Source organism: Eleginops maclovinus, chromosome 12, assembly GCF_036324505.1.
Source record: "Eleginops maclovinus isolate JMC-PN-2008 ecotype Puerto Natales chromosome 12, JC_Emac_rtc_rv5, whole genome shotgun sequence".
In the NCBI taxonomy this organism is placed as follows: domain Eukaryota; kingdom Metazoa; phylum Chordata; class Actinopteri; order Perciformes; family Eleginopidae; genus Eleginops; species Eleginops maclovinus.
Window position 1 is genome coordinate 10,422,654 of NC_086360.1, and position 23,121 is coordinate 10,445,774.

The 23,121-nt window shown below is 39.2% G+C and overlaps 2 protein-coding genes across 4 annotated transcripts in view; both read left to right on the top strand.

The window, feature by feature from the left end:
* Positions 1-6,906, top strand: part of LOC134873897 (coiled-coil domain-containing protein 158-like) — a 26,908-nt gene extending 20,002 nt beyond the window's left edge. Inside the window, exons 23-25 of one of the 2 annotated variants that reach the window (XR_010167000.1) lie at positions 2,599-2,681; positions 5,112-5,172; positions 6,304-6,906. The gene's annotated coding sequence lies outside the window, so the exon portion shown is untranslated. The remainder of the gene's footprint in view (positions 1-2,598; positions 2,682-5,111; positions 5,173-6,303) is intronic. The other variant, XR_010167001.1, reaches the window with a different exon arrangement.
* Positions 6,907-7,141: 235 nt separating this feature from the next.
* Positions 7,142-22,634, top strand: scarb2a (scavenger receptor class B, member 2a). 2 transcript variants are annotated; one of them, XM_063896720.1, is made up of 13 exons: positions 7,142-7,634; positions 11,684-11,841; positions 12,005-12,152; positions 12,456-12,650; positions 13,411-13,502; positions 14,179-14,298; positions 14,985-15,163; positions 16,352-16,470; positions 16,847-16,920; positions 17,040-17,091; positions 17,182-17,334; positions 18,534-18,581; positions 18,899-22,634. In XM_063896720.1, the coding sequence occupies exons 1-13, from the start codon at positions 7,512-7,514 to the stop codon at positions 19,028-19,030; spliced, it is 1,593 nt and encodes a 530-aa protein (XP_063752790.1). In that variant the 5' UTR covers positions 7,142-7,511; the 3' UTR covers positions 19,031-22,634. The 2 variants fall into 2 exon arrangements, with proteins under 2 accessions (XP_063752790.1, XP_063752792.1); XM_063896722.1 differs by lacking the exon at positions 18,534-18,581.
* The last annotated feature ends 487 nt before the right edge of the window (positions 22,635-23,121 follow it).

A 23,121-nucleotide genomic window follows, 5' to 3' on the forward strand; every position in this document is an offset into this window, starting at 1 on the left:
CTCCTCGATTGTAGTGAGGAAATGCTTGAAACTTTGTTTACTCCAAATTATTACTTATTGTACTTTCCTTTCCTTTTCACAAGGATTTCCTGTTTGTGCATTCTGATTTATAAGCTAAATTTGACCTCTGTGTAACGTATCATTGACTACAAACAGCTCTCTTACTGGTTGCACCGAGATGGCGTGACTAGGGAAAGCTCAGCCCATTTGGGAAAAAATGTGAGAGTAGATGTGGAGAACGGGTTGTACTAACCCATACACAATTCTGATGTTTAATTCAAACAATACAGAAGTTAAAATAAGTCCAATTTGAAAACTATCCCCTTTTTTTTATAATTCATATACTAACACAACACTCTTCTCAATCATTTAGATGCAGCTAATGGTGTATATTTGTTCATTGATTTTGTTTATTTGTTCCACACATGCACAATTTAAAAAAAAATCAAAACAACAGGACCATATTAATTTTTCTTTCACCATTACCTTTTTCAGGGTATGTACAATCAGGGGAAACTGGTGTGATACACAGGAAATGTTTTTGTTTGGTCAAATCAGAGGGTTTGGCAGCATGCTGTTTACTTTCTTACTTTACTGCCATTAATAACAATGTTTTACCATCTTTAGGATGTTGCACAACTGTGGAAAACAATACCCTTGAGAGAATGTGCAAACCTCGAAACACGCTTTCTGTACAGGATGTCTTACAAATGGGTCACAACAGGTTCCCCCACTTTTTCAATGTCCTGTGGTCAGGGTCCTGTCAATTTTAGGTGAAATAAAAGGTACTTTTCTTAACAAGCTTTTTTAATAGACTGGTTCAAAAATAACTTCCTTAAGTTTTAACTTCAACGGGAACAATGACAATATGAGAAATTAATGTAATTTAGAACCTAAAAAGCCAAGACCCCACTTGGCCACTTGTCTGTATTAATACAATTATATCTCATGTAGGGCTGTCAGTCGATTAAAATAGTTAATTGCGATTAATTGCATGATTGCCATAGTCAATCAGGATTAATCGCAAATTAATCCCACATTATTTATCGGTTCTAAATGTACCTTAAAAAGGATATTTTTCAAGTGTTTGTAGGTGGATAAATATGATTGCTTTATAATTAATCGTAAATAGTGTGTATAATAAATAAACAATGTTTAAACAATGTTAATTTATTATAAGTTATAATGTTATTATTATTATTATTATTATTAATAATTATTAATAGCTAATGTAATTATATTTATTCCACACAGTAACATCATTGTTATTGCAACAATCTGCGACGAAGTTATGAATCTTTTTTTTACAGTGGCGGCTCTCCAAGGCTCTTAAGATGGTCGTTTTGACTCTAGCAGAGCCTCATCAGTGTTCACTGACCTACAGTCTGTAGCCACCATTTAGCTATTATGTTGTCCTCTGTGGGGTCTCTGAATCAGCGCTATGCTTGGTCAGCGAGTGATATTTTAAACTCGGCGTACTCCGGAGGAAACTTAATTCACTTTGCAGCACGTACATATTAACATAAAACCACCCGGCAGGGCTTTGTAGCTCAACTTTCCATTCAAAAGTGACTTTTCTTTCTCCATTTGTAGTGTGTTTCTGCTGTGATCCACAACGTTACCATGGTTTCCTGATATTTTCTTAAACTACGGAGCGGGCCGAGGGTCACAGAACGCACACGCGTTAACGCGCGTTAAAAAATAGTTCCGTTTAAAGGAAGATGCGTTAACGCCGTTAATAACGCTTTTAACTGACAGCCCTAATCTGATGTCATTTTGTGTGTTATATTCTAAAACTGTGCTTACGTGAGTCTGCCCTTTATTTTTAATGGGACTGTGTGTCAATGCGACTATAAGAAATAGTCAAATAATTGAGCCTACATAGAAGTAAACTTAAAGATTTAGCTGTGACTAACAATCATTTTTTGATTTGCCATCACAGTTTCACAGAGCTCAAAACAACATGTTTAAATTGTGTTCCCCCAGCATCCCAAAAGCCAAAAATGTACATTATTTACAATAAGAGATAGGCCCACAATTCTCACATTTGAGCAGCTGAAACAAATGTTTACTAAATAAATAGATTAAACAATTCATCCATAATCAAAATTGTAGTCATTTATTCCTCTGCAATGAAATGGCAAATTAATCCACTTCTTCCAGCAATGACTATTAACAAGCTACAGCCAAATAATATCACAAAGGTTTTAAGACTTTGCCACAGTTTCTTATAGCTTTGAGCTTTTCACCATTCCAGTGCCACCACATGACTTTATTCAAAATGTACCCTCATTGTTCACTGGGTTACAGCCTCCTGGGTATCTTTCAACCTCACTTTTTACCTTACATTTAAATGAATGAAGCATATTGTGGGCCTGTTCGGTCAGACTATGCCAATGAACAATGCATACATTGTTGCATAACTCCCAAGACTTGGGACAGCAGTGCTAAATGGGGTCACCTTGGGAAAAATGTAATCCTGACACATATGTTCGCAGAACATGTTGTTCTGGAGATTATTTTTGGTCTGGTTTTGTAATATGGTGTGAAAGCAGTATATCCTTGAATTCTCACATTACGCTTTGTTTCTCCGTGCAGGACAAATGAGCCGGTGTCCCCTGTTACCAAACACTTGAATGATGGGAAATGAACCACACCTACATAGACAAAGGAATTCTAAGGTCAGTCCATCACTTCAAAATCTATTGGTCGAATGGAATGGTTCTGCAAGAAAAGGCTAAAATCATTAATTACGTTTATACTGAAGTTTGTCATGGTAAAGCAGATTATAAAGTATAATGTAATTGCACTGTAGTGGAACCTGTGACCTACGTTTTTCATTAATTGCATAATTTAAACTGTTTTTGTGTATATGACATGACAATAACTCTTTTAATCTTGAATCTTGATACAGGTAATTTACTATAAGTTCCTAGCCTAAGGGTCTGGTCTTTTCAAAGTGTAGGAGTCATGAGGCTACTTTTGGTGTTTCAACGCAGATCTGTTTATGTGCAAAATGAAAATTTGCATAAAAAAGGTGGATGGAAATGACATTTATATATAAACTAAGTGCCAAACTAGAGGTTGCTAACAGATTGTTTTATTTTATAAGCATAGTAGGGACATTTGTGAAAAGTATCATACTGTAGAATAAGTGTAAATAAGAAAACGCTCCAAAATGATATTCAATCTAACTACTTGAGTAAGTTTATCCAGGTTAGGCTATTTCCCACAACTGCAGTATTGTTGTAAGTTTTGGACATTGGATATCTCATATTACCTAACATTTCTTAGTCACAGCAAGTTCTTTTGGCCACTGTGATACTCTCCAAGGAGAGAAAGGAGTGGTTTAACCCAGAAATAAATTCAGTGTAGTGTACTCTTCCCATAGAAGTTTATGGCTCAGTTTGCATTAATCACCTCCTGTGAAAAGGTCTGCCAGGCCTCACAAGTCTCCTTGTCCACAGCTATGCCTGTATATCAGTCTGTGGCCTTACAAAGACTGTCTCAGCCTTAAAGTACCGTGACTTAATGTCCGGTACCAGGCTCTACCAGGGTGCAGCCACGTGGGGTGGTTAAGCCGTGTTTACAGAAAGAGTTAATGTTTTTGCTTTTGTGTTGATATAAGAAGCGAGCTGCAGATAGGGAGGACAGGTGATGGAATGTGACTGGTGGATGATGTGGAGGTCTTTCAGATCAAACATCACCCGCTTAGAAAGACTTGAATAAAGATGTGAATAAAAATACAGAAATAGCAAACAGTTGGACATTTAGCAAAGATTTTCCTATTTAACTCCGATTGGACTTAAATATCTTAATAACTATTGGATATGTTACTTAACTTTTGTACAGATATTCATTGACTCTAAACCAATGATAATCCCAGGAGGAGCCACAGCTCTACTTTGTGTTTAGTAAATTAGCAACTGTTAGCATGCCAACACAGTTAACCTTTTACGAGTTTACATCATCATGGGAGCACTGTCATTGTAAGAATGTTAGCATGCAGATGTTAGCTTTGGATCAAGCACAGCCTCACAAAGCATGGCTCTAGACTCCGTCGCCTTTTTATTTGTAATTTTCTTAATTCAACACGCCTGTTTATTCTTGTTGCCTAATTGACACGCACATTCATAACCACAGATACTGTAGCTCTGTGAGCCAGGGCGTTGGCAGTCTTATTTGTACACTATTGCATAACCTAAAGTCTAACAAATTGTTTTTGAAGGATATGTTTGCAAACCGCGTGTTTTCTCAGCACGTTAATGGTGTGTACATTCTGCCAATGCAAACTTTAAATTGAATCCACCCATCAAACCTCAAACAGGACTCACTGTTCAGTTCAATCATGTTTGCAGTCAAACAACTGGATAACAACTTTCTATTCACCAAGTGAGTAAGACACCCTCTCAGTGAATTCTTATTATAATTGTTGGGTGTGTGATGATGATGACCTTAAACACAATGTGAAGTGAAGCCCACATAAGAGAGCACGTAACCATGTTGCACTGTTATCAGTGACGACTCTGAAAGTTGACTGTGCAGAATGTATAAAGCATTTAAATAACACTTCCTTTCCCAAACTCTTAAATGGCCATTTGTGTCTTGCAATTGGGCCACAGTTGCACTTTAGTTTTGTCTTCAAAGCTATGGGTGCATTTTTGGTGGGGGTCAAAGTGTGGCCGAACACAATGAATGATTTGTGGGGACAGCACACACAAGTTCAAAAATATTTATCCTCTGGATAAAAGTCTCCTTGTTGTGGTATGCATGAATGCTTGCCTTCCATGAATCCCTTTTTATGATGCTGTACATAGAAATATTCCCATAAAAAACAAAACAATCTCTAGTCATCAAATAGCTTTGTGTAGGCCTTCAAAGCTGGGTGTCTTCAGTTTCCAACAAGTCCAACAACAAAATATCAGAAAAAAAATCTGTGTCGCTCTGCTGACCAAACATAAAAAGAGACCATTACAAAGGTTGAACTGTTTTACCCCTCTTCACCCTCCCTTCCTTTCTTTTGGCAAAAACAATGTTGCTGCATTATTCGTCTGTTATCCTTCCCCCCTGATGATTTTCTTTAGCATGTTTTACTTCTCTTGTTTGAACAGATGCCGCCCCCCTCCTGCAGGCCCCATCCCCTGGGATTGCTATAAGGCTTTGCACAATGAGGTGAAACTCAATTACATTAATGCTTAGAGTCCAGCCCAGTCAGTTCCTTCCAGTAAGCAACATCAAACATTATGATGTATCATTTCCTCAGGAAAATTTGTAGTTCTTTGTTCCAAGTTATTTATGAATGGAAGAGGGAGCTGCATGACCTTGCTCACCTCTCAATCGGTCTGTCACAATTTTACAGCGGGATGTTTTCTGACCTTTAGGCTACCAACCACACCCCATATACACCCGTCAACAAGTTCGGTGGATATATGGATGAGTGGTTGAGCCGAAGAGTGGAGACAAATTTAGCAAGCCTTTCTTTCGTTCCTCTGCTTCCTCTTATCTTAACTGGCATTGTGTCTGATATAATTCTTGGTAAAGGCTCTTGAGATAAGCAGCTGGTGTTGTCTGTAAATAAGGACGGTGGCTAGCTCAATTTCCCCCAGTTTCAGCCTTACCCCTCTGACATGCTTTAAATGCCAGAAGTTCACCCTGAAGAATCCCAGAAAAATGTCACTTTTTACATTTGGTGGAACAAACATTTCTAAACCTAAAATAGTATAAGTACATTGGTAGAACCCTAGGTTTTGTTGCTTCCAAGTGTAGCATGTAAAGTTAACGTCATGGCTATTTTCCTTCTGCGGGTCAAATTGAGAATTTACAAAGTCTCTGTTGATATTGGAATATACCTTATATAAATGACATATGTGGTGAAAGGGATGTACATGCCTCACTGTCAGTTACATAGGCAACATAGGCTACTGCATTCACAGTTGTATTTGACATGCTTGGTGCACATGGACAGATGATTAGAGGATGGGCCCCTGGGCAAAGACATTTAAGAAGGTGCAGGATGGCTGCGTCATTTATAATTGTTGTGCCTGTCTTTCAGGGACAACTTGCAGGAGAAGCCATAAAAAAGCAAAGATGCTGGTTCTATTTTCTTAAAGCAGAGCATTAAAGCACATTTAAAGCCATTAGTTAATTCTGCTGTGTCCAACCTTGTCCAAGGTTACATTTCCCTATTTGCAGATTTGCAGTGAAATTGTCCCTCCATGAATAAGACTTATTCCTTATTACGTTTTTCCGTGATGGCCATAATGCAGGCCATTAATCTTTCACATTTTTCTGTTATTCTTCCAGCATCAGTTGTGGAAGCGGGTCGCAGCAGCAGCCACTGAACATCCTCTCTCTGCGGGTGGAGAGTTCGGTGCCGTCGGTTCGCCCTTTATTGGAGCTCCGCCCCGAAATCAGTCGATCAAATTCAGCATCACACTCGCCACACTCTGACCAATCAGCGCGAAGAGGAGTGGTCTGTTTCGGTGGTCCGGGAGGGCAACATCCAATCAGATGCTCGCACTGGTCGGACAAAGGGAAACACGTCGTGTCTGATGGCACATTATTCATGTCCACGCTGAAATTATTTAAGGAGACGCCATGAGGCGAGATAGCGGGAGTGCCTATAAAAGTAACGGATCTCCTCATTCTCACTTTTTCTGTGAGAGGGAGAGGTTAGTAATAAGAGGATGAAAGGATGAAATGTCAAAGTGTAAATAATTTCCCCTCGACATGTGCATCGAGACAAACCCGTTAAGCTGATTAACAAAGTGGCTAGGTGAAATACTACCACTATGAACACGTAGCTGCTTGCTCCATTCATGAATCATAATCCTCTTTCCTGCTCATAAAACCACTAAGTTAGAAATTAGATACAACACACAAAAAACAAGTGTAAAAATGTGACAATATTAAGACACCAAAAAATAAAAATGAAATAGGGAAAATAATATAGGTGCTTTATCATGTGTTTTTTTATATATTTTTTATGGTGACATCAGCCATGTAAGCAAAGCACCATCACTGCATTTCTCTGTGTTTTACACACACACACACACACACACACATACACGCACACACCGCCCATGCAGCTTCTCCAAAGCGACGCTGTTCGCCTCACTGGGCTCATTAATGTAGAGGAAGGGGAGGAGGAGGACAGCTCGCTCTTTTTCTACGATGTGCTGAGAGCTGCTGTTTCATTTCACCTCCGCCTCCGAGCAGTTTAGACCGCCCTCTCTCGTTAGGATCAAGTGTTATCTCAGATTTTGATTAAAAGTGCCAAGATTTTTGACAATTTCTCTAACCTACAGCCGAACCGGGAGAGCACTCCGCCGGGCGGTAAAGAGAGAAGTTTAATCCCCAGCTGCTGCTGAGGAGACGGCGGATCCGAGGTCCCACATCCTACACATCGCTATCTTTAGGTCGAATTGTTATATATCTTTTCTTGGGAAGTTCTCATTGACTTCAGTGAAGTTTATATTCACTCTGAGACGACAACACATCCGCCCGGCATCATGACTCGGAGATCCTGTGCCATTTACGCCACCGGTATCGTGTGCGCTCACCTCCTGATAGTGGGGATCGCCCTGGTCGTGGCTCAAGTCTTCCAAACAATGATACACAGCCGGTTAAAAAAGGTGAGTTTTCATCGTTTTAAAAATCGCCAATGGTTCTCTATGTTTTCCACTCCTTTCTCACTTCTCTCCTGTGTCACACGGATTCTGGATGTTATAGAATTTCATCTGCAGTGGGCAATACTGCGCACTCACTGATCATAGCCTAGTGTCACTAGATCATGCAGTTTAACATCTTTCTGATTTAAGCTGTTTAAATTAGTGGTATATTATATTTTGCTGAATTCTGCAGCTCAGCGAGATGAACCTTGAAGCTTTCTCTTCATCCATATAAGCCAAGCACCATGTGAGTAATGTGGAGCATGTTTTGCAGCTTTAGTGTTTGTGTTCAAGCTTGCAATAAATAAAAGCTTCGCTTCAGGTAGAAATCCCCTGCAACTCCCACAATTAAGAAGGTGGGACTCTCAGATATGAGTTCATCATGACCTAACACCCCATTTATGGCAATTATCTTTAAAACATTCTCTTCTTACATTATTGTAATTATCTGCAGTTTTCATATGATCTGACAACCCATCAAAGGATTCAACTATTGAATGGAAGAGAGTCTAGAGAACATTTTCTCGGCTGGCTGATATAGGAGCTTTCAGATAACCTGCCGAGTGTTTCTCGCATGGCTGGGTGACACATTTCTGCATGATGGTTGACTTAACTGTGGGGTTTTACCGGTAGTAGTAGTAAGCAGTAGTAGTAGAAATCTCAGCAAGCAGGGAGAAGGTGGTAGGGGGAGGTGGGCCGGCTCTGGGTTGGGGGAAGGGAGCCTGGGTAAGTGGACAGTCCCTCACTTCCACTGGTGGATCTGTGGCAAGTAACACATGATGTATTTAGAGGCAGGCATCCATCTCTGTTTAACTTGTATTAACCAAAGAAATCAGCTTTCATTTGCATGATGTGTGTTATTTCTTTAAACACAGATACATGGTGATTTAAAAGCTAACTCAAGGACAAAATAATTAAATGTGTTTGTCTCTGATGTTTTGTACTCGCAAAATGCAATACTGCTCTATTGCTAGTCTTTACTGCCTCACAAATCCATCTTGTGATCTCTTTCCTTTCTCGAAACAAGCTGTGTACATAATTTACCCAACACTTAGGATTCATAAGTGAACTAACAATTTACCATTCATGTTGACGTGTTGTAGGTAAAGTAGGATTTAACATTTTTTCCGACCTCAGCTTGTCCTTAATTTACAGAGTTATAGGGGTCAGACCGAGCTGTTTAATGTCATGTTTACAGTTCTGGGGACTGCTGCCTTAGTTTAGGGCGTGTAGGGGTGGGTTGGCAGATGACACCCTATGCCCTCCACCATTTCAAAATACCTTACATTCCTCTAAGTAACATAAATCTCATTGTTGGATGCTCTGTGTCATTCCGTAACCCCCACCCAAACGTAATAAGTAGAAAAAAGCTGATCAGAAAAGCTCCAGGCACTATTTGTCCAAGTTGGGGACTCAAGAACAACTTCTTCCCTGACACAGTTTCCCCCTCCTGTGGTTAAATATAGGTCGGGGGCTCATTTGTGTCTGATTCTGAATCACGGCAGAGACCCGGGAGACCCAAATTAAAAGAGTTAGTCAAAGTTAATCAACGGGGGACATAGTTCTAATGTGGCCAGTGATTACATGAAATGACAGCATCGCTAATCCTCTCTGTGATAATGATGTAGCCTAGTTGTTCGGGACAAGTAACCTCCAGGATACAGACTCTGTGTGTCTAAGCTGGGTGCGGAGGAAGGCGGTGTTATAGCCATGCAAGGAATTTGACAGACTTCACGGCCTCGGGTCATGATTTCTGCCTACCAGCAACCTTGTTGTTCCTTGTTGTTGTTCCAGGCTCGGCCTATCCTGAATTGCTCTGCTAATACACCAAAATTTAAAAAGGAAAAACACCTGCTTATGCCACTCCTTTCACCCCTGTGTAGGAGAGCAGACCTTTCAAGGTAGTATGACTGATTTGAGCTTTGAAGCGTTTAAGAACAAGGTCATGCCAGTAAAAACGCATTTTGTTTTAGCTCAAAATATGGCAATGACGCAACACTTGGATGTGGAATATTCAAAACATGCACCTATGAGAAGGGTGTTAGTTTTTCCATGTGCTGTTCAAAGCAGGATCTTGTCACACCACACCTAAGCTGTGCCTGGAGTTGTTTGGCTAAGGGTTGGTTCGTTTAGTTTAATGTGTCCTTCTTATTTATTTTACCTTTCCACCAGTTTCTAAATAACACTGTGTTTGATTACACCGACAAAACCTTGCCACTTTGTCCTTAACTTGTTTTTCTGTTTGATGGATCAAGGATTTTGATTTGAGATAAATGGTTGGTTATATAGCCTGACTCTGGTGAAGGCCTTTTTGAAAGACCTTTGTTCAAGGTGGACAAACACAGGGATTCGTGTGAGCTACAGTCACACAGAGTGCTGCAGGGGAAAGCCAGATGAGACAGAAGCCTGTTTCAAAAGTGTTAGTTTGCATTTTTAGATTTGAAAGGGAACACATTTGGTTATTTCTGCTTATTTGGCTTATTTGGGTTGTAATGATGATCATGCACTTCTGTTGCACTTCCTTGATTTCACTACAGCTCCTATTTTAAATGACGAATATGATATGATCCTGAACACTCAAGAGAATCTCACATTTTAAATACCTCAAGTTCTATTTCTTCAGAAGTAGTTGCGCAACTGTGACGCAGCTCTAGCTCATAAGTTAGGGCTTTTACGTGACTGAGATGGTGTCCTTGGTAGAATCTGAAATTGTGCAATGCAACATCTGTAAGTGTTCATTATTAGGAATAAGAAAACGGCAACAATAACAAAAAGAACACTTAAGAGACCGAAAAGCAACGCCTCCAGTGCTGCAATAGTGAAGTGATCAATTCATTATCTTCTTCAATTTGATGCTTTGTTGCTTTTCTTTTTTTATCATTGTATATCACTTTTAATACCTCTTGAACATCAAGATGAGTATTTTTTCAGTATTGTTGGAGACTTTTAAAGAACATATTTAGTAAGGGTATTCACTTTATCAAAGTTGATATTTTGGTTGAACCCACCAGGTTGTTTTTTTTGTTTTAGGAAAGAAGATGTTGCAACAACACATTGCAAACAATACTATAGAGCACAGCGCATTTTAAGTGCCGAAGTTGAAAGCCAAACAGGAAGTGCCAGCCACACCTTAAACTATATCTTTTCAACGGCAACTACTGATTTACAAAAAAAAAAAACACTGCATAGCGTCTAGAGTGTGCACCTTGCTATACCCAGTAGCAGAAGGTTTTCAGGAACTTACCATGAAATAGACACAAAGGAAGTGGGTAATTTATCCTTTCTCAAGTTTAAAAATATAACTGGAGAAAATAATTGAAAAAGCATGCTTTGTGTCAAACGCCTTAAATTACCGTACTTGAAGCTTTTTTTTCTGAACTATGATCGGGTTTTTTTTCTCACAGCTGAATGTTGTAGTTAACGGTTTATGTTACTCTTGTGGGTTAGAGTTACGATTAGGGTCAGATTATATCATACAAGGTTACTTACTGGTGACTCCAACTTCAGAATTGTCCTACATGATCACACCCAAAACATCTGTGAGATCACTCGCCATCTTCTGCTTGCTGTGGTGGCTTTGATTTGCTAAAAAAACTAAACCTCACCTGACATCCACCCTTTTGTGTGATGGCTTAGAGTTGCCATGTTTGCTGTTGTGATGGCTGACTTAGCCCACAGTCAGATTAATGCCCAGGTTTGCTTAGGTCAGAGAGACATTTCTGCCTGTCCTAAGGTTTTTTTTTTTTTTGCAACTATGAAGGACTTTTCTCCACTTCCCTCTGGTTTTTTTTGGCCCAGCACCAGTTCTTTGCTGAAAAGTGCCATGTGTGCTCTCCGATGGCACTCATTCAGGACAGTGAAGAGCTTTGAAAGTGTCCAATTGTAAATAAAACATTGTTGTTCCCCCAAAATGTACAAAGTTAGTGCCAAAGCTTTCAAAACCGATCTTTTTCTCAACACTTGCTTTGTTGAGTCTCACTCTAAATGTGTATGTTTCTTTTTATTGTTTACAGGAAATAACTTTGACAGAGAAGAGTCAAATGTTTGAGTCATGGAAGGATCCCCCTCCACCCGTTTACATGGAGTATTACTTCTTCAATGTCACCAATCCTGAGGTGTTCATGGCAGGCGGGAAGGCATCTTTAAAACAGATCGGACCCTACACTTACAGGTACCTTTGAAATGAAGCTGGGGATGTCTGTAATAAATATCGATGGAAACTGGTTCCATGTTTGTAATAAAATCCCTGTTTAAGGAAAGATAACTTGCATTCTGTTTCCAATCTGTGACATCAAAACAAAAGACATCTGGGCTAACAGACATTTCCACACCAGGGAGTACAGGCCACGGGAGAACATAACTTTCCTCGAAAACGGGACCAAGCTCTATGCCCTGAATCCCAAAACCTTTGTGTTTGTTCCTGAGAAGTCAGCTGGTGACCCTGAGGTCGACATTATCAGGACTGTCAACATCCCGTTTGTGGTAAGACATTGTGTCTGGACAGGATAATGTGTGTTATTAGGACCAGCAGCAGCAGCAGCAGCAGCTACTAATCATGTAATCATGGAGTTTTTGTTGGCGTCTTTTCATTGGCATGTATGTTTTTGTTTTCTCAGATTGTTCCTTAAACACTTTGCCAGCCATTTTCCTCTTAGATTTATTATGACATTTTGACTTCACGTTTTTAACTTAAATGCAGCATTCATTCTACAACATTTTCTGCCAAAAAAATACAATTTGCAAACAGAAACGGGACCAATTTTTCTGCTGTTTTCTCTTCCTCAGGCCATCATGAACGAGCTGAATTCCTACTCTTTCATCCTGCGAACTTTTGTTTCCATGTACGTCGGAAGCTTGGGCGTCGAGTTGTTCATGACCCGCACTGTCCATGAGGTTCTGTGGGGCTTCAAGGACCCTCTCCTCTCAAAGGTCCACTCCTTGAAGCCCGAAGTAGACGAGTATTTTGGGCTGATGTGGAAGGTATGTTTCACTCCCTTCCATGAATATATTTTTAGAGGCAAGCTAGATCTTATTTTAGGGCAAAAACATAAGAAATCATATTGCTTGATGGTTGTTAGGGATGACTAAGAGATGAGGCGTGACTGTGGCAACGTCACGTACCAAGAAGTGAGATTGGCCACATGCTGATTGAAGATGCTTGTACTTCCTGTTTATAGAGCAACGTCTGCAACTTCCCACAGGCAGTGATGACAGTAGCCTTGTGACCCTGAGTGAAGCATTTTTATAAATAGAACTTCTTGATTAATTAGTTGATCAGCAGAAAACAAAAAGTTTCACAATTGTATAAATTGCCTTCATTTTTTAAATGTAAAAGATGAATACTTTTCCCCCCAGATTTTACATGAAATGTCAACAAAAAATGGTACCTTGACTATTGGTCGGACCACCAAGCAATTTTAAAGACATGTAATTGTAGAAAATTTGCATTTTCCCTATTTTATAGGCAAAATGATTAATCAGCTATTGCAGGCAAAAAGTGGAAGATTAGTCAACTTAATTTACAGTATACATTTTTTCAGAGATCAGCGAGATGATTTAAAAACACCCACAAATGTATAGTTTTAGTCAAGTCTAGGCGGGTATGCTATGATGAAAAATACAAAGCCGTACTTCTTTCACAATTCCCTCCGTCCTTTGTCCTATAACAGACATTGACGCTGTTTCAGACTCTTCACTGTTCCCCATCAGCTTTCTCTGAACTTCGTCCTGTTTTCTGCAGAAAAATGGCACCCATGAAGGAGAATTTGTGTTCCACACCGGCGAGCAGAACTACTTGGATTACGGCAAGATCGACACGTGGAACGGCCTCAGGTAATGGCATGTCATGCGGAATTTTTCCTTTTTCCTGCTTTTTCTTTATGATAGTCAATACTCTGTGTTGTCTGCGCATGACTTCCACTTCCTCCCAGTCATGATATTCACATTCACCTCCAGTAGTTACACAACCTATATTAGAAAGTCCAGAGGGGGCCTGCTTTGCTCCACTGGCTCTGTGTTGAACATTATTGCAAAATGAATGTTTGGATATCCAAGTGACTTTGTATCCAATGGTTTAACATTTAAAACCAAATTAAAAATGCTTAAGTAGAACAAAACAAACGTTTATGATGTCAGCACTTAAAAAATAAGTCACTGTACTCGATGTGCAGAATGGTGGCCTCGGTCATAAATATAATGTTCTAAAGGGGGAAACACAATTTGAGATAAAGTGAGATGATTAATTTGGTGTTAAAGAATAACTAACAAAGTTCTAAATATGTAAATGTGAGCGTTTACTTTGTTATGACCTTAACCTGTTTGGGTGTTGACTGTGTGAAATCGTAATGTATATGTTTCCCTATTTGACAAACTCAAAACAAATGATTAATAATCAGCAAGTATAGTGTTTTATCTGAATTGTAGCAGAGTGGAATTATGAAATTGCCTGAGATTAACATCGTCATGTCAAAATACCTCATTGTACTTAAGTAATTTTCTGAATTTATAGGGAGATGTCATGGTGGTCTTCCAATCAGAGCAACATGATCAATGGCACGGACGGCGCGGTGTTCCACCCTCTGATAAACAGGAACGAGCTGCTCTACATCTTTGCTGCTGATCTCTGCAGGTATGCACGTGGTTATATATTTGTTTATGGTCAAAGCACTCCGGGCGTAGCTAGTACACGAACTCTGTTAAGTCAGGAAATTGCACTTGAGTCATGTAAAATATGCTTACAGACGCTGATAAGGACATGAGTAGTAGTTTCTACGACTGCTGATAAGGGAGTTGATGAACTCAATACACACATGGGAAGGCTTCAAGGAATGGTTAAACAGGAAGTTATTAGTGGTTCAGATTACAGCTATTCTCCAAGTTAGTCTTGGATGTTAGGAAAAAGCTTAATTTTAACTGCTATGTTTAAAGGGTTGGGAATATTATTAACTGTAAATATTTCATAATGTGTTTTATCTATCAAGTCACTCGTTTAAACCCAAAGTCGGTTACATTTCTAAAATGAATAAATCCTATAGTTTGTCTCCCCGGGTCTCACCCATGACACAGCTGACCGGAGCTATCTCAGTACTTAATGACCGTGTTGAAAATATACATTTTAAGTTAATATTAACATTTGGTAAAAAGCCACAATACACTTTGGTTACATTCTGAAAACCTTTTCTTTGGTAAAGGCATATCAATGGGAAGATGAAGTCACGGAAATCCTGGAAATCTTTAGTTTAGGTTGAAAGTGCTTGATTTTTAATCTTGAGCCAATCTTCCACTAGCCTTCATGACAATTATTTTCTTTCTCAGGTCTATCCATCTAGCCTACGTGAAAGACGTTGAGGTGAAAGGCATCCAGGCGTACCGTTTTGCACCCCCTAGCGATGTTCTCATGAACCCCAAGGACAACCCCAGCAACGCAGGCTTCTGTGTGCCTGCTGGGGACTGTCTCGGCACCGGGGTGCTTAAAGTCAGCGTTTGTCGAGAAGGTAAGGGACTTGCCCCCCTCTCACACCCCTCTCAGTTGCCAGAGAGTCTGACCCATTTACCCCTTTCCCCCCTCCTAATTCTACCCCCAAAAATGTCCTTTCAGTCAGCAGCCGTGTCCCCTGCCTGGTATCTGACATTCCCAGTGTTTGAGCATGCCTGATTTTCACTCAATACACGGTTCAATGATTAACTATACTGTCTATGTGTGGAGGCTATTGAGGTATTTATAATGGTCATTGAGTTGATTGGGATTGCTCTGATTAGGCTTGACACACAAGGACAGTGTGACTACAGATATACTACCGTAGACACAAAACTGTGTTGTGTGTTTATTTAACAAGCACTTTCTTTAAGATGCTTATTTTTTCTGTAATTTTGTTCGAACATATACAATCCCAGCGGGAGAAAAGCTTAACTATATGCATTGATGTATGTGCTTGAACCTGATTGGCTATATTATCAGCTTCTCATTTTCATACGAGGCAGAGGCATGTGATTGGAGGGATTGTTGTGATGCTTCTCAGAGAGCCAATCACCACCGAGCCCTGTCATCATGTCATGTGCACTGGTGTCATTCTGAAACTGCCTCTGTGGTTAAAATCATTATGTGTCTTTTCTATGTCATCTATCAAAGACTGTACTTCAACAGCACACAATTTGAATACCTGATTCATTTGTGGACCTCCTCTGTAGTAGTTTAATACAAAATAAAAACCTACGTCTGTTTTTATATACTTAAGTAAAAAATAAAAGTACGTTTAAGATTCAGCAGCAATATATACTTTAGTTATTTTAAACCACACATTCATACATAAATAAATATAGGTTTCAGCATTTCTCAACCAGTAACGTTATTCCTTTCAATTTAGGCAAGGCTTACAAACAGTATTAAGACCTTTTTATTTGGTAATGTAACTTAAAAGAAAGTCAAATTAAATAGTTTAATTATACATAAAATTTGAACATGTTAAATTAAGGGGCTTTTTTTTAGTGCTGAAACACACTATTGTGTTTACTTTTCCAGCTTATCTTTCCTTCGGACTATACACATTCTCTAATTATCATTGCACTTACGTTATACAAAATACCATCTTTTATCTTATCTCTTGTTTCTTTAATCCTTTGTTCTGCCCTTGTGGTTTTAGAGTTGTTCATCACTCATGTTTGTCCCTCTTGTTTCATTCAAGGTGCTCCAATCGTGGTATCTTTCCCACACTTTTATCAAGCTGACCCAAAGTACATCAATGCTGTTGAAGGGCTCAACCCCAACAAGGAGGAGCACGAGACATATCTCGACCTGCAACCGGTATGACTTATATTTACTATTCCTACGGATTACAGTCCTGTGGAGCAAGCTGTGTTGAGGCTGGCTTTGTTGGTTATTACCTGACTATATCTAAATTACAATAGTCGTTTTGAGTCACCATAGAATTAGCTCTGCTTTTTATTAGGGTCTTTTTGGCCAGCAAGTTACCTTTTTTAAAATGTATTTATGTGTGTGTATATATTTCAACATCACCAGTGCTAAACTCATATCTTAGGACATAGGATAGATTTACACTAAGAACAAACCAACACAAAAAAACTTGCATTTAAAAGTCCAGCAATAACTAAGAATGTGATTTTAGAATGCAAATGTAAAAAAAGTTCCAACAATAACGCTTTTTATCTTTTGGTTATAGACCTCAGGGGTTCCCATCCGTGCCTGCAAGAGAGCCCAGCTTAATATCATCCTGAAAAGAGTCCAAGGCTTCCCGTGAGTCAAACTTTTTCCAACTCTGACCCTGTTCACTGTTGCCACACTTGTGTCCTCATTACGGTCACATTTTGAGCCAAATGTCCTCCCTGACATCTGTCTCTATTCTTCACTTTCAGTAAAACGAGGTTCCTCAATGAGACCATTTTCCCCATCATGTTCGTCAATGAGGTGAGGATTTTCATTCAAATGTCTGAGACGAATCCTGTCCTCTTCATTTGTGAATCATAAGTCAATAAACCTCATGTCTCTCAATTCTAGACGGCAACCATTGATGATGACTCTGCATCCCAGATGAGGACACTCCTCCTGATTGTGACCCTGGTGTCAAACTTCCCTTTGCTCATCGTGGGCATGGGCATCATCTTGCTGCTGGTGCTCATCGTCTTGTTCTGTCGAAACCGCCAGAAGAAGGTACGAGCTTCTTCTCCCACTGTGCTTCTGTGGAGTAACATGTAGAGTTAATCCACAGATAGCGAAAAGCTTGTGCTACCCACTGACATTAGCTCACAGTGTAAATGATAATAGACCATGGTAATATCTCACAGTAAACAGTTTTTGCATGGGTAACGGTTTCCTCACTGAGCTGCTGCAGGTTTTAACCCCAAAGCATGTTAACTAACAAATTGCATGATTCCTGTGCAGCAAAGTCAGCATGAACAGTTTTTCCCACAATTCTGGATTAAATGTTTGTTTTTTTCCTTGTTTTCTAACAGTCGTTGTATCTTTGTATTCAGTATCCTAGTTCAGTTTAGCTATGAGCTAGCTTTGCAGTATCGAGTAGCAAAGTGCATTGAACTGTTAAAGCCGTACTGAGAATAATGTCCAGCACATGTTCAGCTCTCTTATCTCCGGTAGTGCAGGATTATTGATTTGAACCCTGACTGTCACTGCCCTTAGACAACTGTAATTGAGGTTATTCACTGTCCAGAGAGTTGTTTGCAAAAGGGAGCAGTTTGATATTCTGGAAAATATTCACTTTTGTTAATGCTAGGTAGTTGGGAAGATTGATGTTGGTTATGTCTGTATGATACATATTCTCCAGGAGCCGCTTTGGCTTTATCCTTAAATGATGTTGCTTTAAATCGTTGGTATTTGGGCTTTTTAACAAACAAGATGCACCTTGTTAATTAGTAAGCTTAAGAGGTGTATGTATATGGATTTTAATACTTTCGGGCAAAGTCCTGCTAGACTTGTCCTCTGTTTCCAGTTTTTTGAATCAAATATAGTTTATTGCTATTAATGTTACAAGGACAATATTGCCAAAATGTCAAGGAATAATGAGATTATAAAGAGAAAGAACAAGGTACTGTTATAAAATCATGAAAATAGCAGAAAATGATCGAAGCTCGGGCTAAGCTAACCAGCTGTAGCATTGTAGTTAGCATAAAGACGTAAGCGGTATCAATCTTCTCATCTCTTTTTCATTAAAAGCGTAATATCTACCCAGACTATTTGTTTAGCATGCACAACAGTTTAGTCAGTAGTTTAGAGAAGAAAGAGAAAATGTTAAAAACATGCTTAATTGCACTGTGAAGAAGTGTTGTATTAACCATGTTCTAATTTAAATTTTCTGTAACCCCCCCCCCCCCTTTTCCCCTTTTCTGTTTTAGAATGAAGTAAAACGTATTGATTTTACTGAAGCTTTTCATTCTTTTGCTGTAAGTCTTCATTTTTGCCTTGTTTGCTATTCTCCTTCTTAATTTGTTATCCATCATCTCTGGTTATTATAATTTTTAATTAATTTGGGACTTGATACTCCTTGTCTGTTGAGTTACCGCCTCAGTGTATTTTGACTTTTAGTTAAAGTTGAAGTTGTCAGTGGTGATTGTGAATACTTAGATTGTTGTGGTTTACTTTGAACATTTCACTCAAAAGCATTTCTTCACATTTTGTTGTCTGTGTTGAACCAAAAATAATATTTGGACATCGTGCCACTTCGATAGCTTGTACTCACGCCTTCTGTCCTCCCGTACAGACGGTGAAAGATGACACGGCCTACACTCAGGTCAGCGACAAACCCGATGAGCCGTCAGAAACGCCCGCAAGCCAGCCAATGAGGAATGGCTCCTACATTGCCATGTCTCCAGTGGAGGCCCAGAAGTGTTGATCAAAGATCACCTCCCCAAGTGTGGAGCCCATGAAGGGGGCTGAGGGAGCAGCAAAGGGGTGTTACATTACCACGGGTCGGGGGTTTGCATAAACAGCAGGCTCATTTACTCTTATTTTTGGGAGGGGGGGGCGGGGGCGTTGGGGAGGAAAATAAATAGAGTGGGACACAAGCCCCAGTAAATGTTAGACAACAAAGACATTGCTCCTCAAACTGAGCCCTCTGACTCTGTCCTCCTCTTCTCTACCTGCTGAGCATGGCCCACGCTGCCTGCTGTACTGCAACTTAAAAATCTCCCACTCTCTCATTCCTCGTTTCCGTCCTGGTCGGTCTTTAAAGATGATGGGACTTTAGGCAAGAGGCTGGGCCAGGACAAGCCTTTTTTTCCATGACTTCTGAGGGAACATAGTAGCATAGGTGACGCTGACGCACACGGACTGCCTACTGATACTGCTCAGAGAGAGGAATACTGTTCACCTGAACAGCAATTGCTGTTGTGACCGTCGCATTCTCGCTCTTTTCCTCTACGTCAGAGGAGAAAACTTCAAGCCGAAAGATTAAAAGGAAAGAACCCGTAATAGGAAACCTAAGACCAAACTCTGAGCTCCTGCGAACAGAAAATAAAATGGTTTTGCTAAGCATATCCTTTTTGTAAAGAAAAAAAAACACTGAGCCAAACCATTTATAGCATTTTTGCTTTTTTGTCCTAAGATGAATTGGTGCAACCACACGCATACACAGCGCACTTCCAGTATCAGTTAGTAAAAGTGTGTTTGCACCTTTTTATCTTACACTGTCCTGGGCAACTATTTTTTGGGTTCAGGCACAGTGTAGTAACACCTGGAATACTTGTGATTTCCATCCCCCCCTCCTCCAGAACACTAGTTAGAAATATTCAGCATCAAGTTGATGACTAGACAGCTGTGAATTTATTAGGGTTTCTGCCAGTAGCTTCATAAAATGGCGCCTTTCTTTTAGGCTTCATCTATTCAACTCTAAAAAGGAGAAAAACCACCCACAGAACTTACAAGGGAGACTTGAACCTGCTTTCTGCCTTAAAATGGTTCAGTGTGTTCTTAATGTTCATACAGTGTTCAAATAAGCTGGAAAACCTTTTTGTTGTACATATGTAAAAGGGGAAACGTTTAGATACCTCTGACCAAAATCCAGCAGGCAGTCCTTCTAGATGTGCTGAAAGACACTTACGTTGCTCTGGTGTCGACCCGCTCCTGCACGTCTACACTGTTATTAGAGAAAGCACAATTTGGATGGCTAAAACCAGTCCTCACAAGACTACCAGGTTTTTACGTCCTGTAAACATATATATTTACAGCTGATCGGTCAAAGACACTATCAAGGGCCATGACTATTAAACAATAAAAAGTGGAATCATTGGGGGTTTTGAGGGAGCCTTGGGCACCACTCGCCGCTGTGCAGTCTTTCAGTTTGCCAAGGAGCTGTAGGCATTCAGGCAAAACGCAGCACACAGCACTTGAATCACTGTTTGTCTTATGTTTCATGTGTCGTTTTTCTGTCTGCCACACTCGTCTTGTCACGTCAAACCCAACAGCAGTAGTTGCTAATGGGAAGTGAATTTAAGGCCATAATAATGTCAACGTGGAAAGTTCCCTGCACTTTGCCTGGAATTGTGCCCTGTGTATTTTCATTGTGGTTTTTTGTCCTGTTTATTGCAAGGCAAAGTGGTCCATACGTTCAAAATATTTCAAGTTTTCTTTTACTGTTTTTTTTTGTTGTCCTTTTCGTTACAATTAAGGTGGTCCAAACGTTCAAAACATTTCATTTCTTGTCTTTGTAAGTATTGGTTAGGACGGATGTTAAATACACATCCATGCCTCTGTGTTACTTGCTTTCCACCACATGAAGTGTCTTCTTTTGATATACTATTGTATTTGTTATTGCTGCTAAAAAAAAAAAGGAAAAAAAAGAAAATGCCATAACCTATGGACTTGTATTTGTACATACGTGTACAAAACGTGCTCGTATTATTTCAGGTTGATATGCAGAAGCGTTTTCTTTAAAGGCTTTCTGTGTCACCAACACCTTTTTGACACCTGAGCACAAGATACAAAGCCCAAAGCTTGTTGCCATTTATTGGAATAAGCAGTTACAGTTATCACTAGCAACACTTTTGTAAAGCTATCACACTTAACACACTCATTCCTCTTATTAGCAGATGATCATATCACATGTATTGTTGGCATTTTATTATAGTATTAGTAGTAAACTTAACAGTCCATTGGAGGTGCCTAATATTGATTAAGATTGGTGTCAGAAGTCTGGGTATAATAATCACACTGGTGGAGAGGTCGAAAGTATTCCTTTTTTAAGGTTGAATCAATTCACTAAAGGCCTTTTGTATTCCACCTACATGCAAGCAAATGCCGCCTTGTGCAAACTCACAGTGCATCGTTATCTACCTTTTTAAAAACTTGAACCTACAAGACCTTAATCCCAAGAGTTGCGTGTCTGTTTAAACACATACGCCTGAGCCAACACTCCTCCGCTGTCTGACTCCTACTACATCGACCTTTGAGTCCAATCTTTCAAGCCTATTGGCTCGTCCTTGCTTGACCAAAGATAACACACATAGATCTGCCCCAAGGTTTACTCTCCTCTGTGATAACGGTTGTGCCACAAAGCCGCCTAGCTTGTTCATTTTTTTTTTTTATTGTGCCACCACTTATGTGAAATATTTGCAGCAGTGCTGTATTTGTTGTCTTTTTACAAGGCAAGAAGAAGGAAAAAAAAAGAATGAAATTTCACAAGTTGGTTTGATGGGTATTGTTTTTTTGTCACCTGGTGAAAGAGCAAATAAAAGTAATCAATGCTCTTTATGAGCAGATCTCAGTATTAAGTAAGATAAAGCAATACAGAGTTGTGTAAAATAATTTGTTTTGTAACTCCACATGATATTTATGTATATTGTTTTAGTTTTTCCCCCTGAATTTGTGATTTTTTGTTTGTGTTGCATTAAGTTGTGTTTTTATTTTTTTCGTAATATCCAACATTTCATTTTTGATCATTTCAATTTTTTCACACTGAAATAGCTAAAAAGATGGACCAGTATTTCACACTGGAAGCTGTAAAATGTCTGTAAGAGTGTTCATGAATGGTTTAAGATGTGGGTGTTTGAACCTGTGTGAGTAAATTTGTGTTTGTGGACCCGGTGCACCATTTCTGTCAAACTGGAGTGATTTTTTACTGGAAGGCTGATTATCTTGATGACTGCGTAAAGTAATGCGAAGCTGTGTAACCTAACTAGATGAATGAAGCCCTCCTTCAGGGATGAGCACTAGTGCCATACCATGCTTTTGTTATTATCATTTTCCATAATTTACTCTTTGGTATAACAACCGCACCTCCCCATGTTCTGAAGTCACTAACAGATGTTTCCTCCTGAGATATACTCATTTGTTTTGCTGCTGAATAGGACATTCCTTGTCATGTGAGGTGCAAAATGAATTTAAAGTATATCCATTTTTAGTTTTGATAATTTACATTGCACAGATGTTTCTAAAGTGCTTTTGTAAACATTTATAGTGTATTTGCAAAAAAATAAAAGTTGCAATCGATGCAAAATTCACATGGTCTTCTGCTGTCTTTTGTATTTCTGTTAGTGAAAGATAAACCAAGAGGAAGATGATGAATGTATGCGGAAACTATAAACGACTTAACTTCAACTATACTTCATTGAAATGTAAATATACTAAGTTTATAGCATTCAAATATTTTACCTGCAAAAAAGCATGTGGTTTGACTTCCCTGCTACTTCCCTATATTACTGGAAGTCAAAGTTAACAACTTTTAAAGACTAAACCCATTTTGGTTTTTCAAAAATCCATATTTAAACAAACTGAAAAGTTGCTCTTTAAAATGAAGACATCAGGTTTATCCCATCAGGTTACTTTGACATAAACATAGACATAGAAGTGAATTTTCTAACTACACTAAACGTGTACCTGTAAATATTTTTAATGAAATGACAACAACTTGAAAGAACTTTCTCAAAATTATAAATATAGTTCAACATACACATTAACATGAATGAATGTGTACACATTTCAATGCTA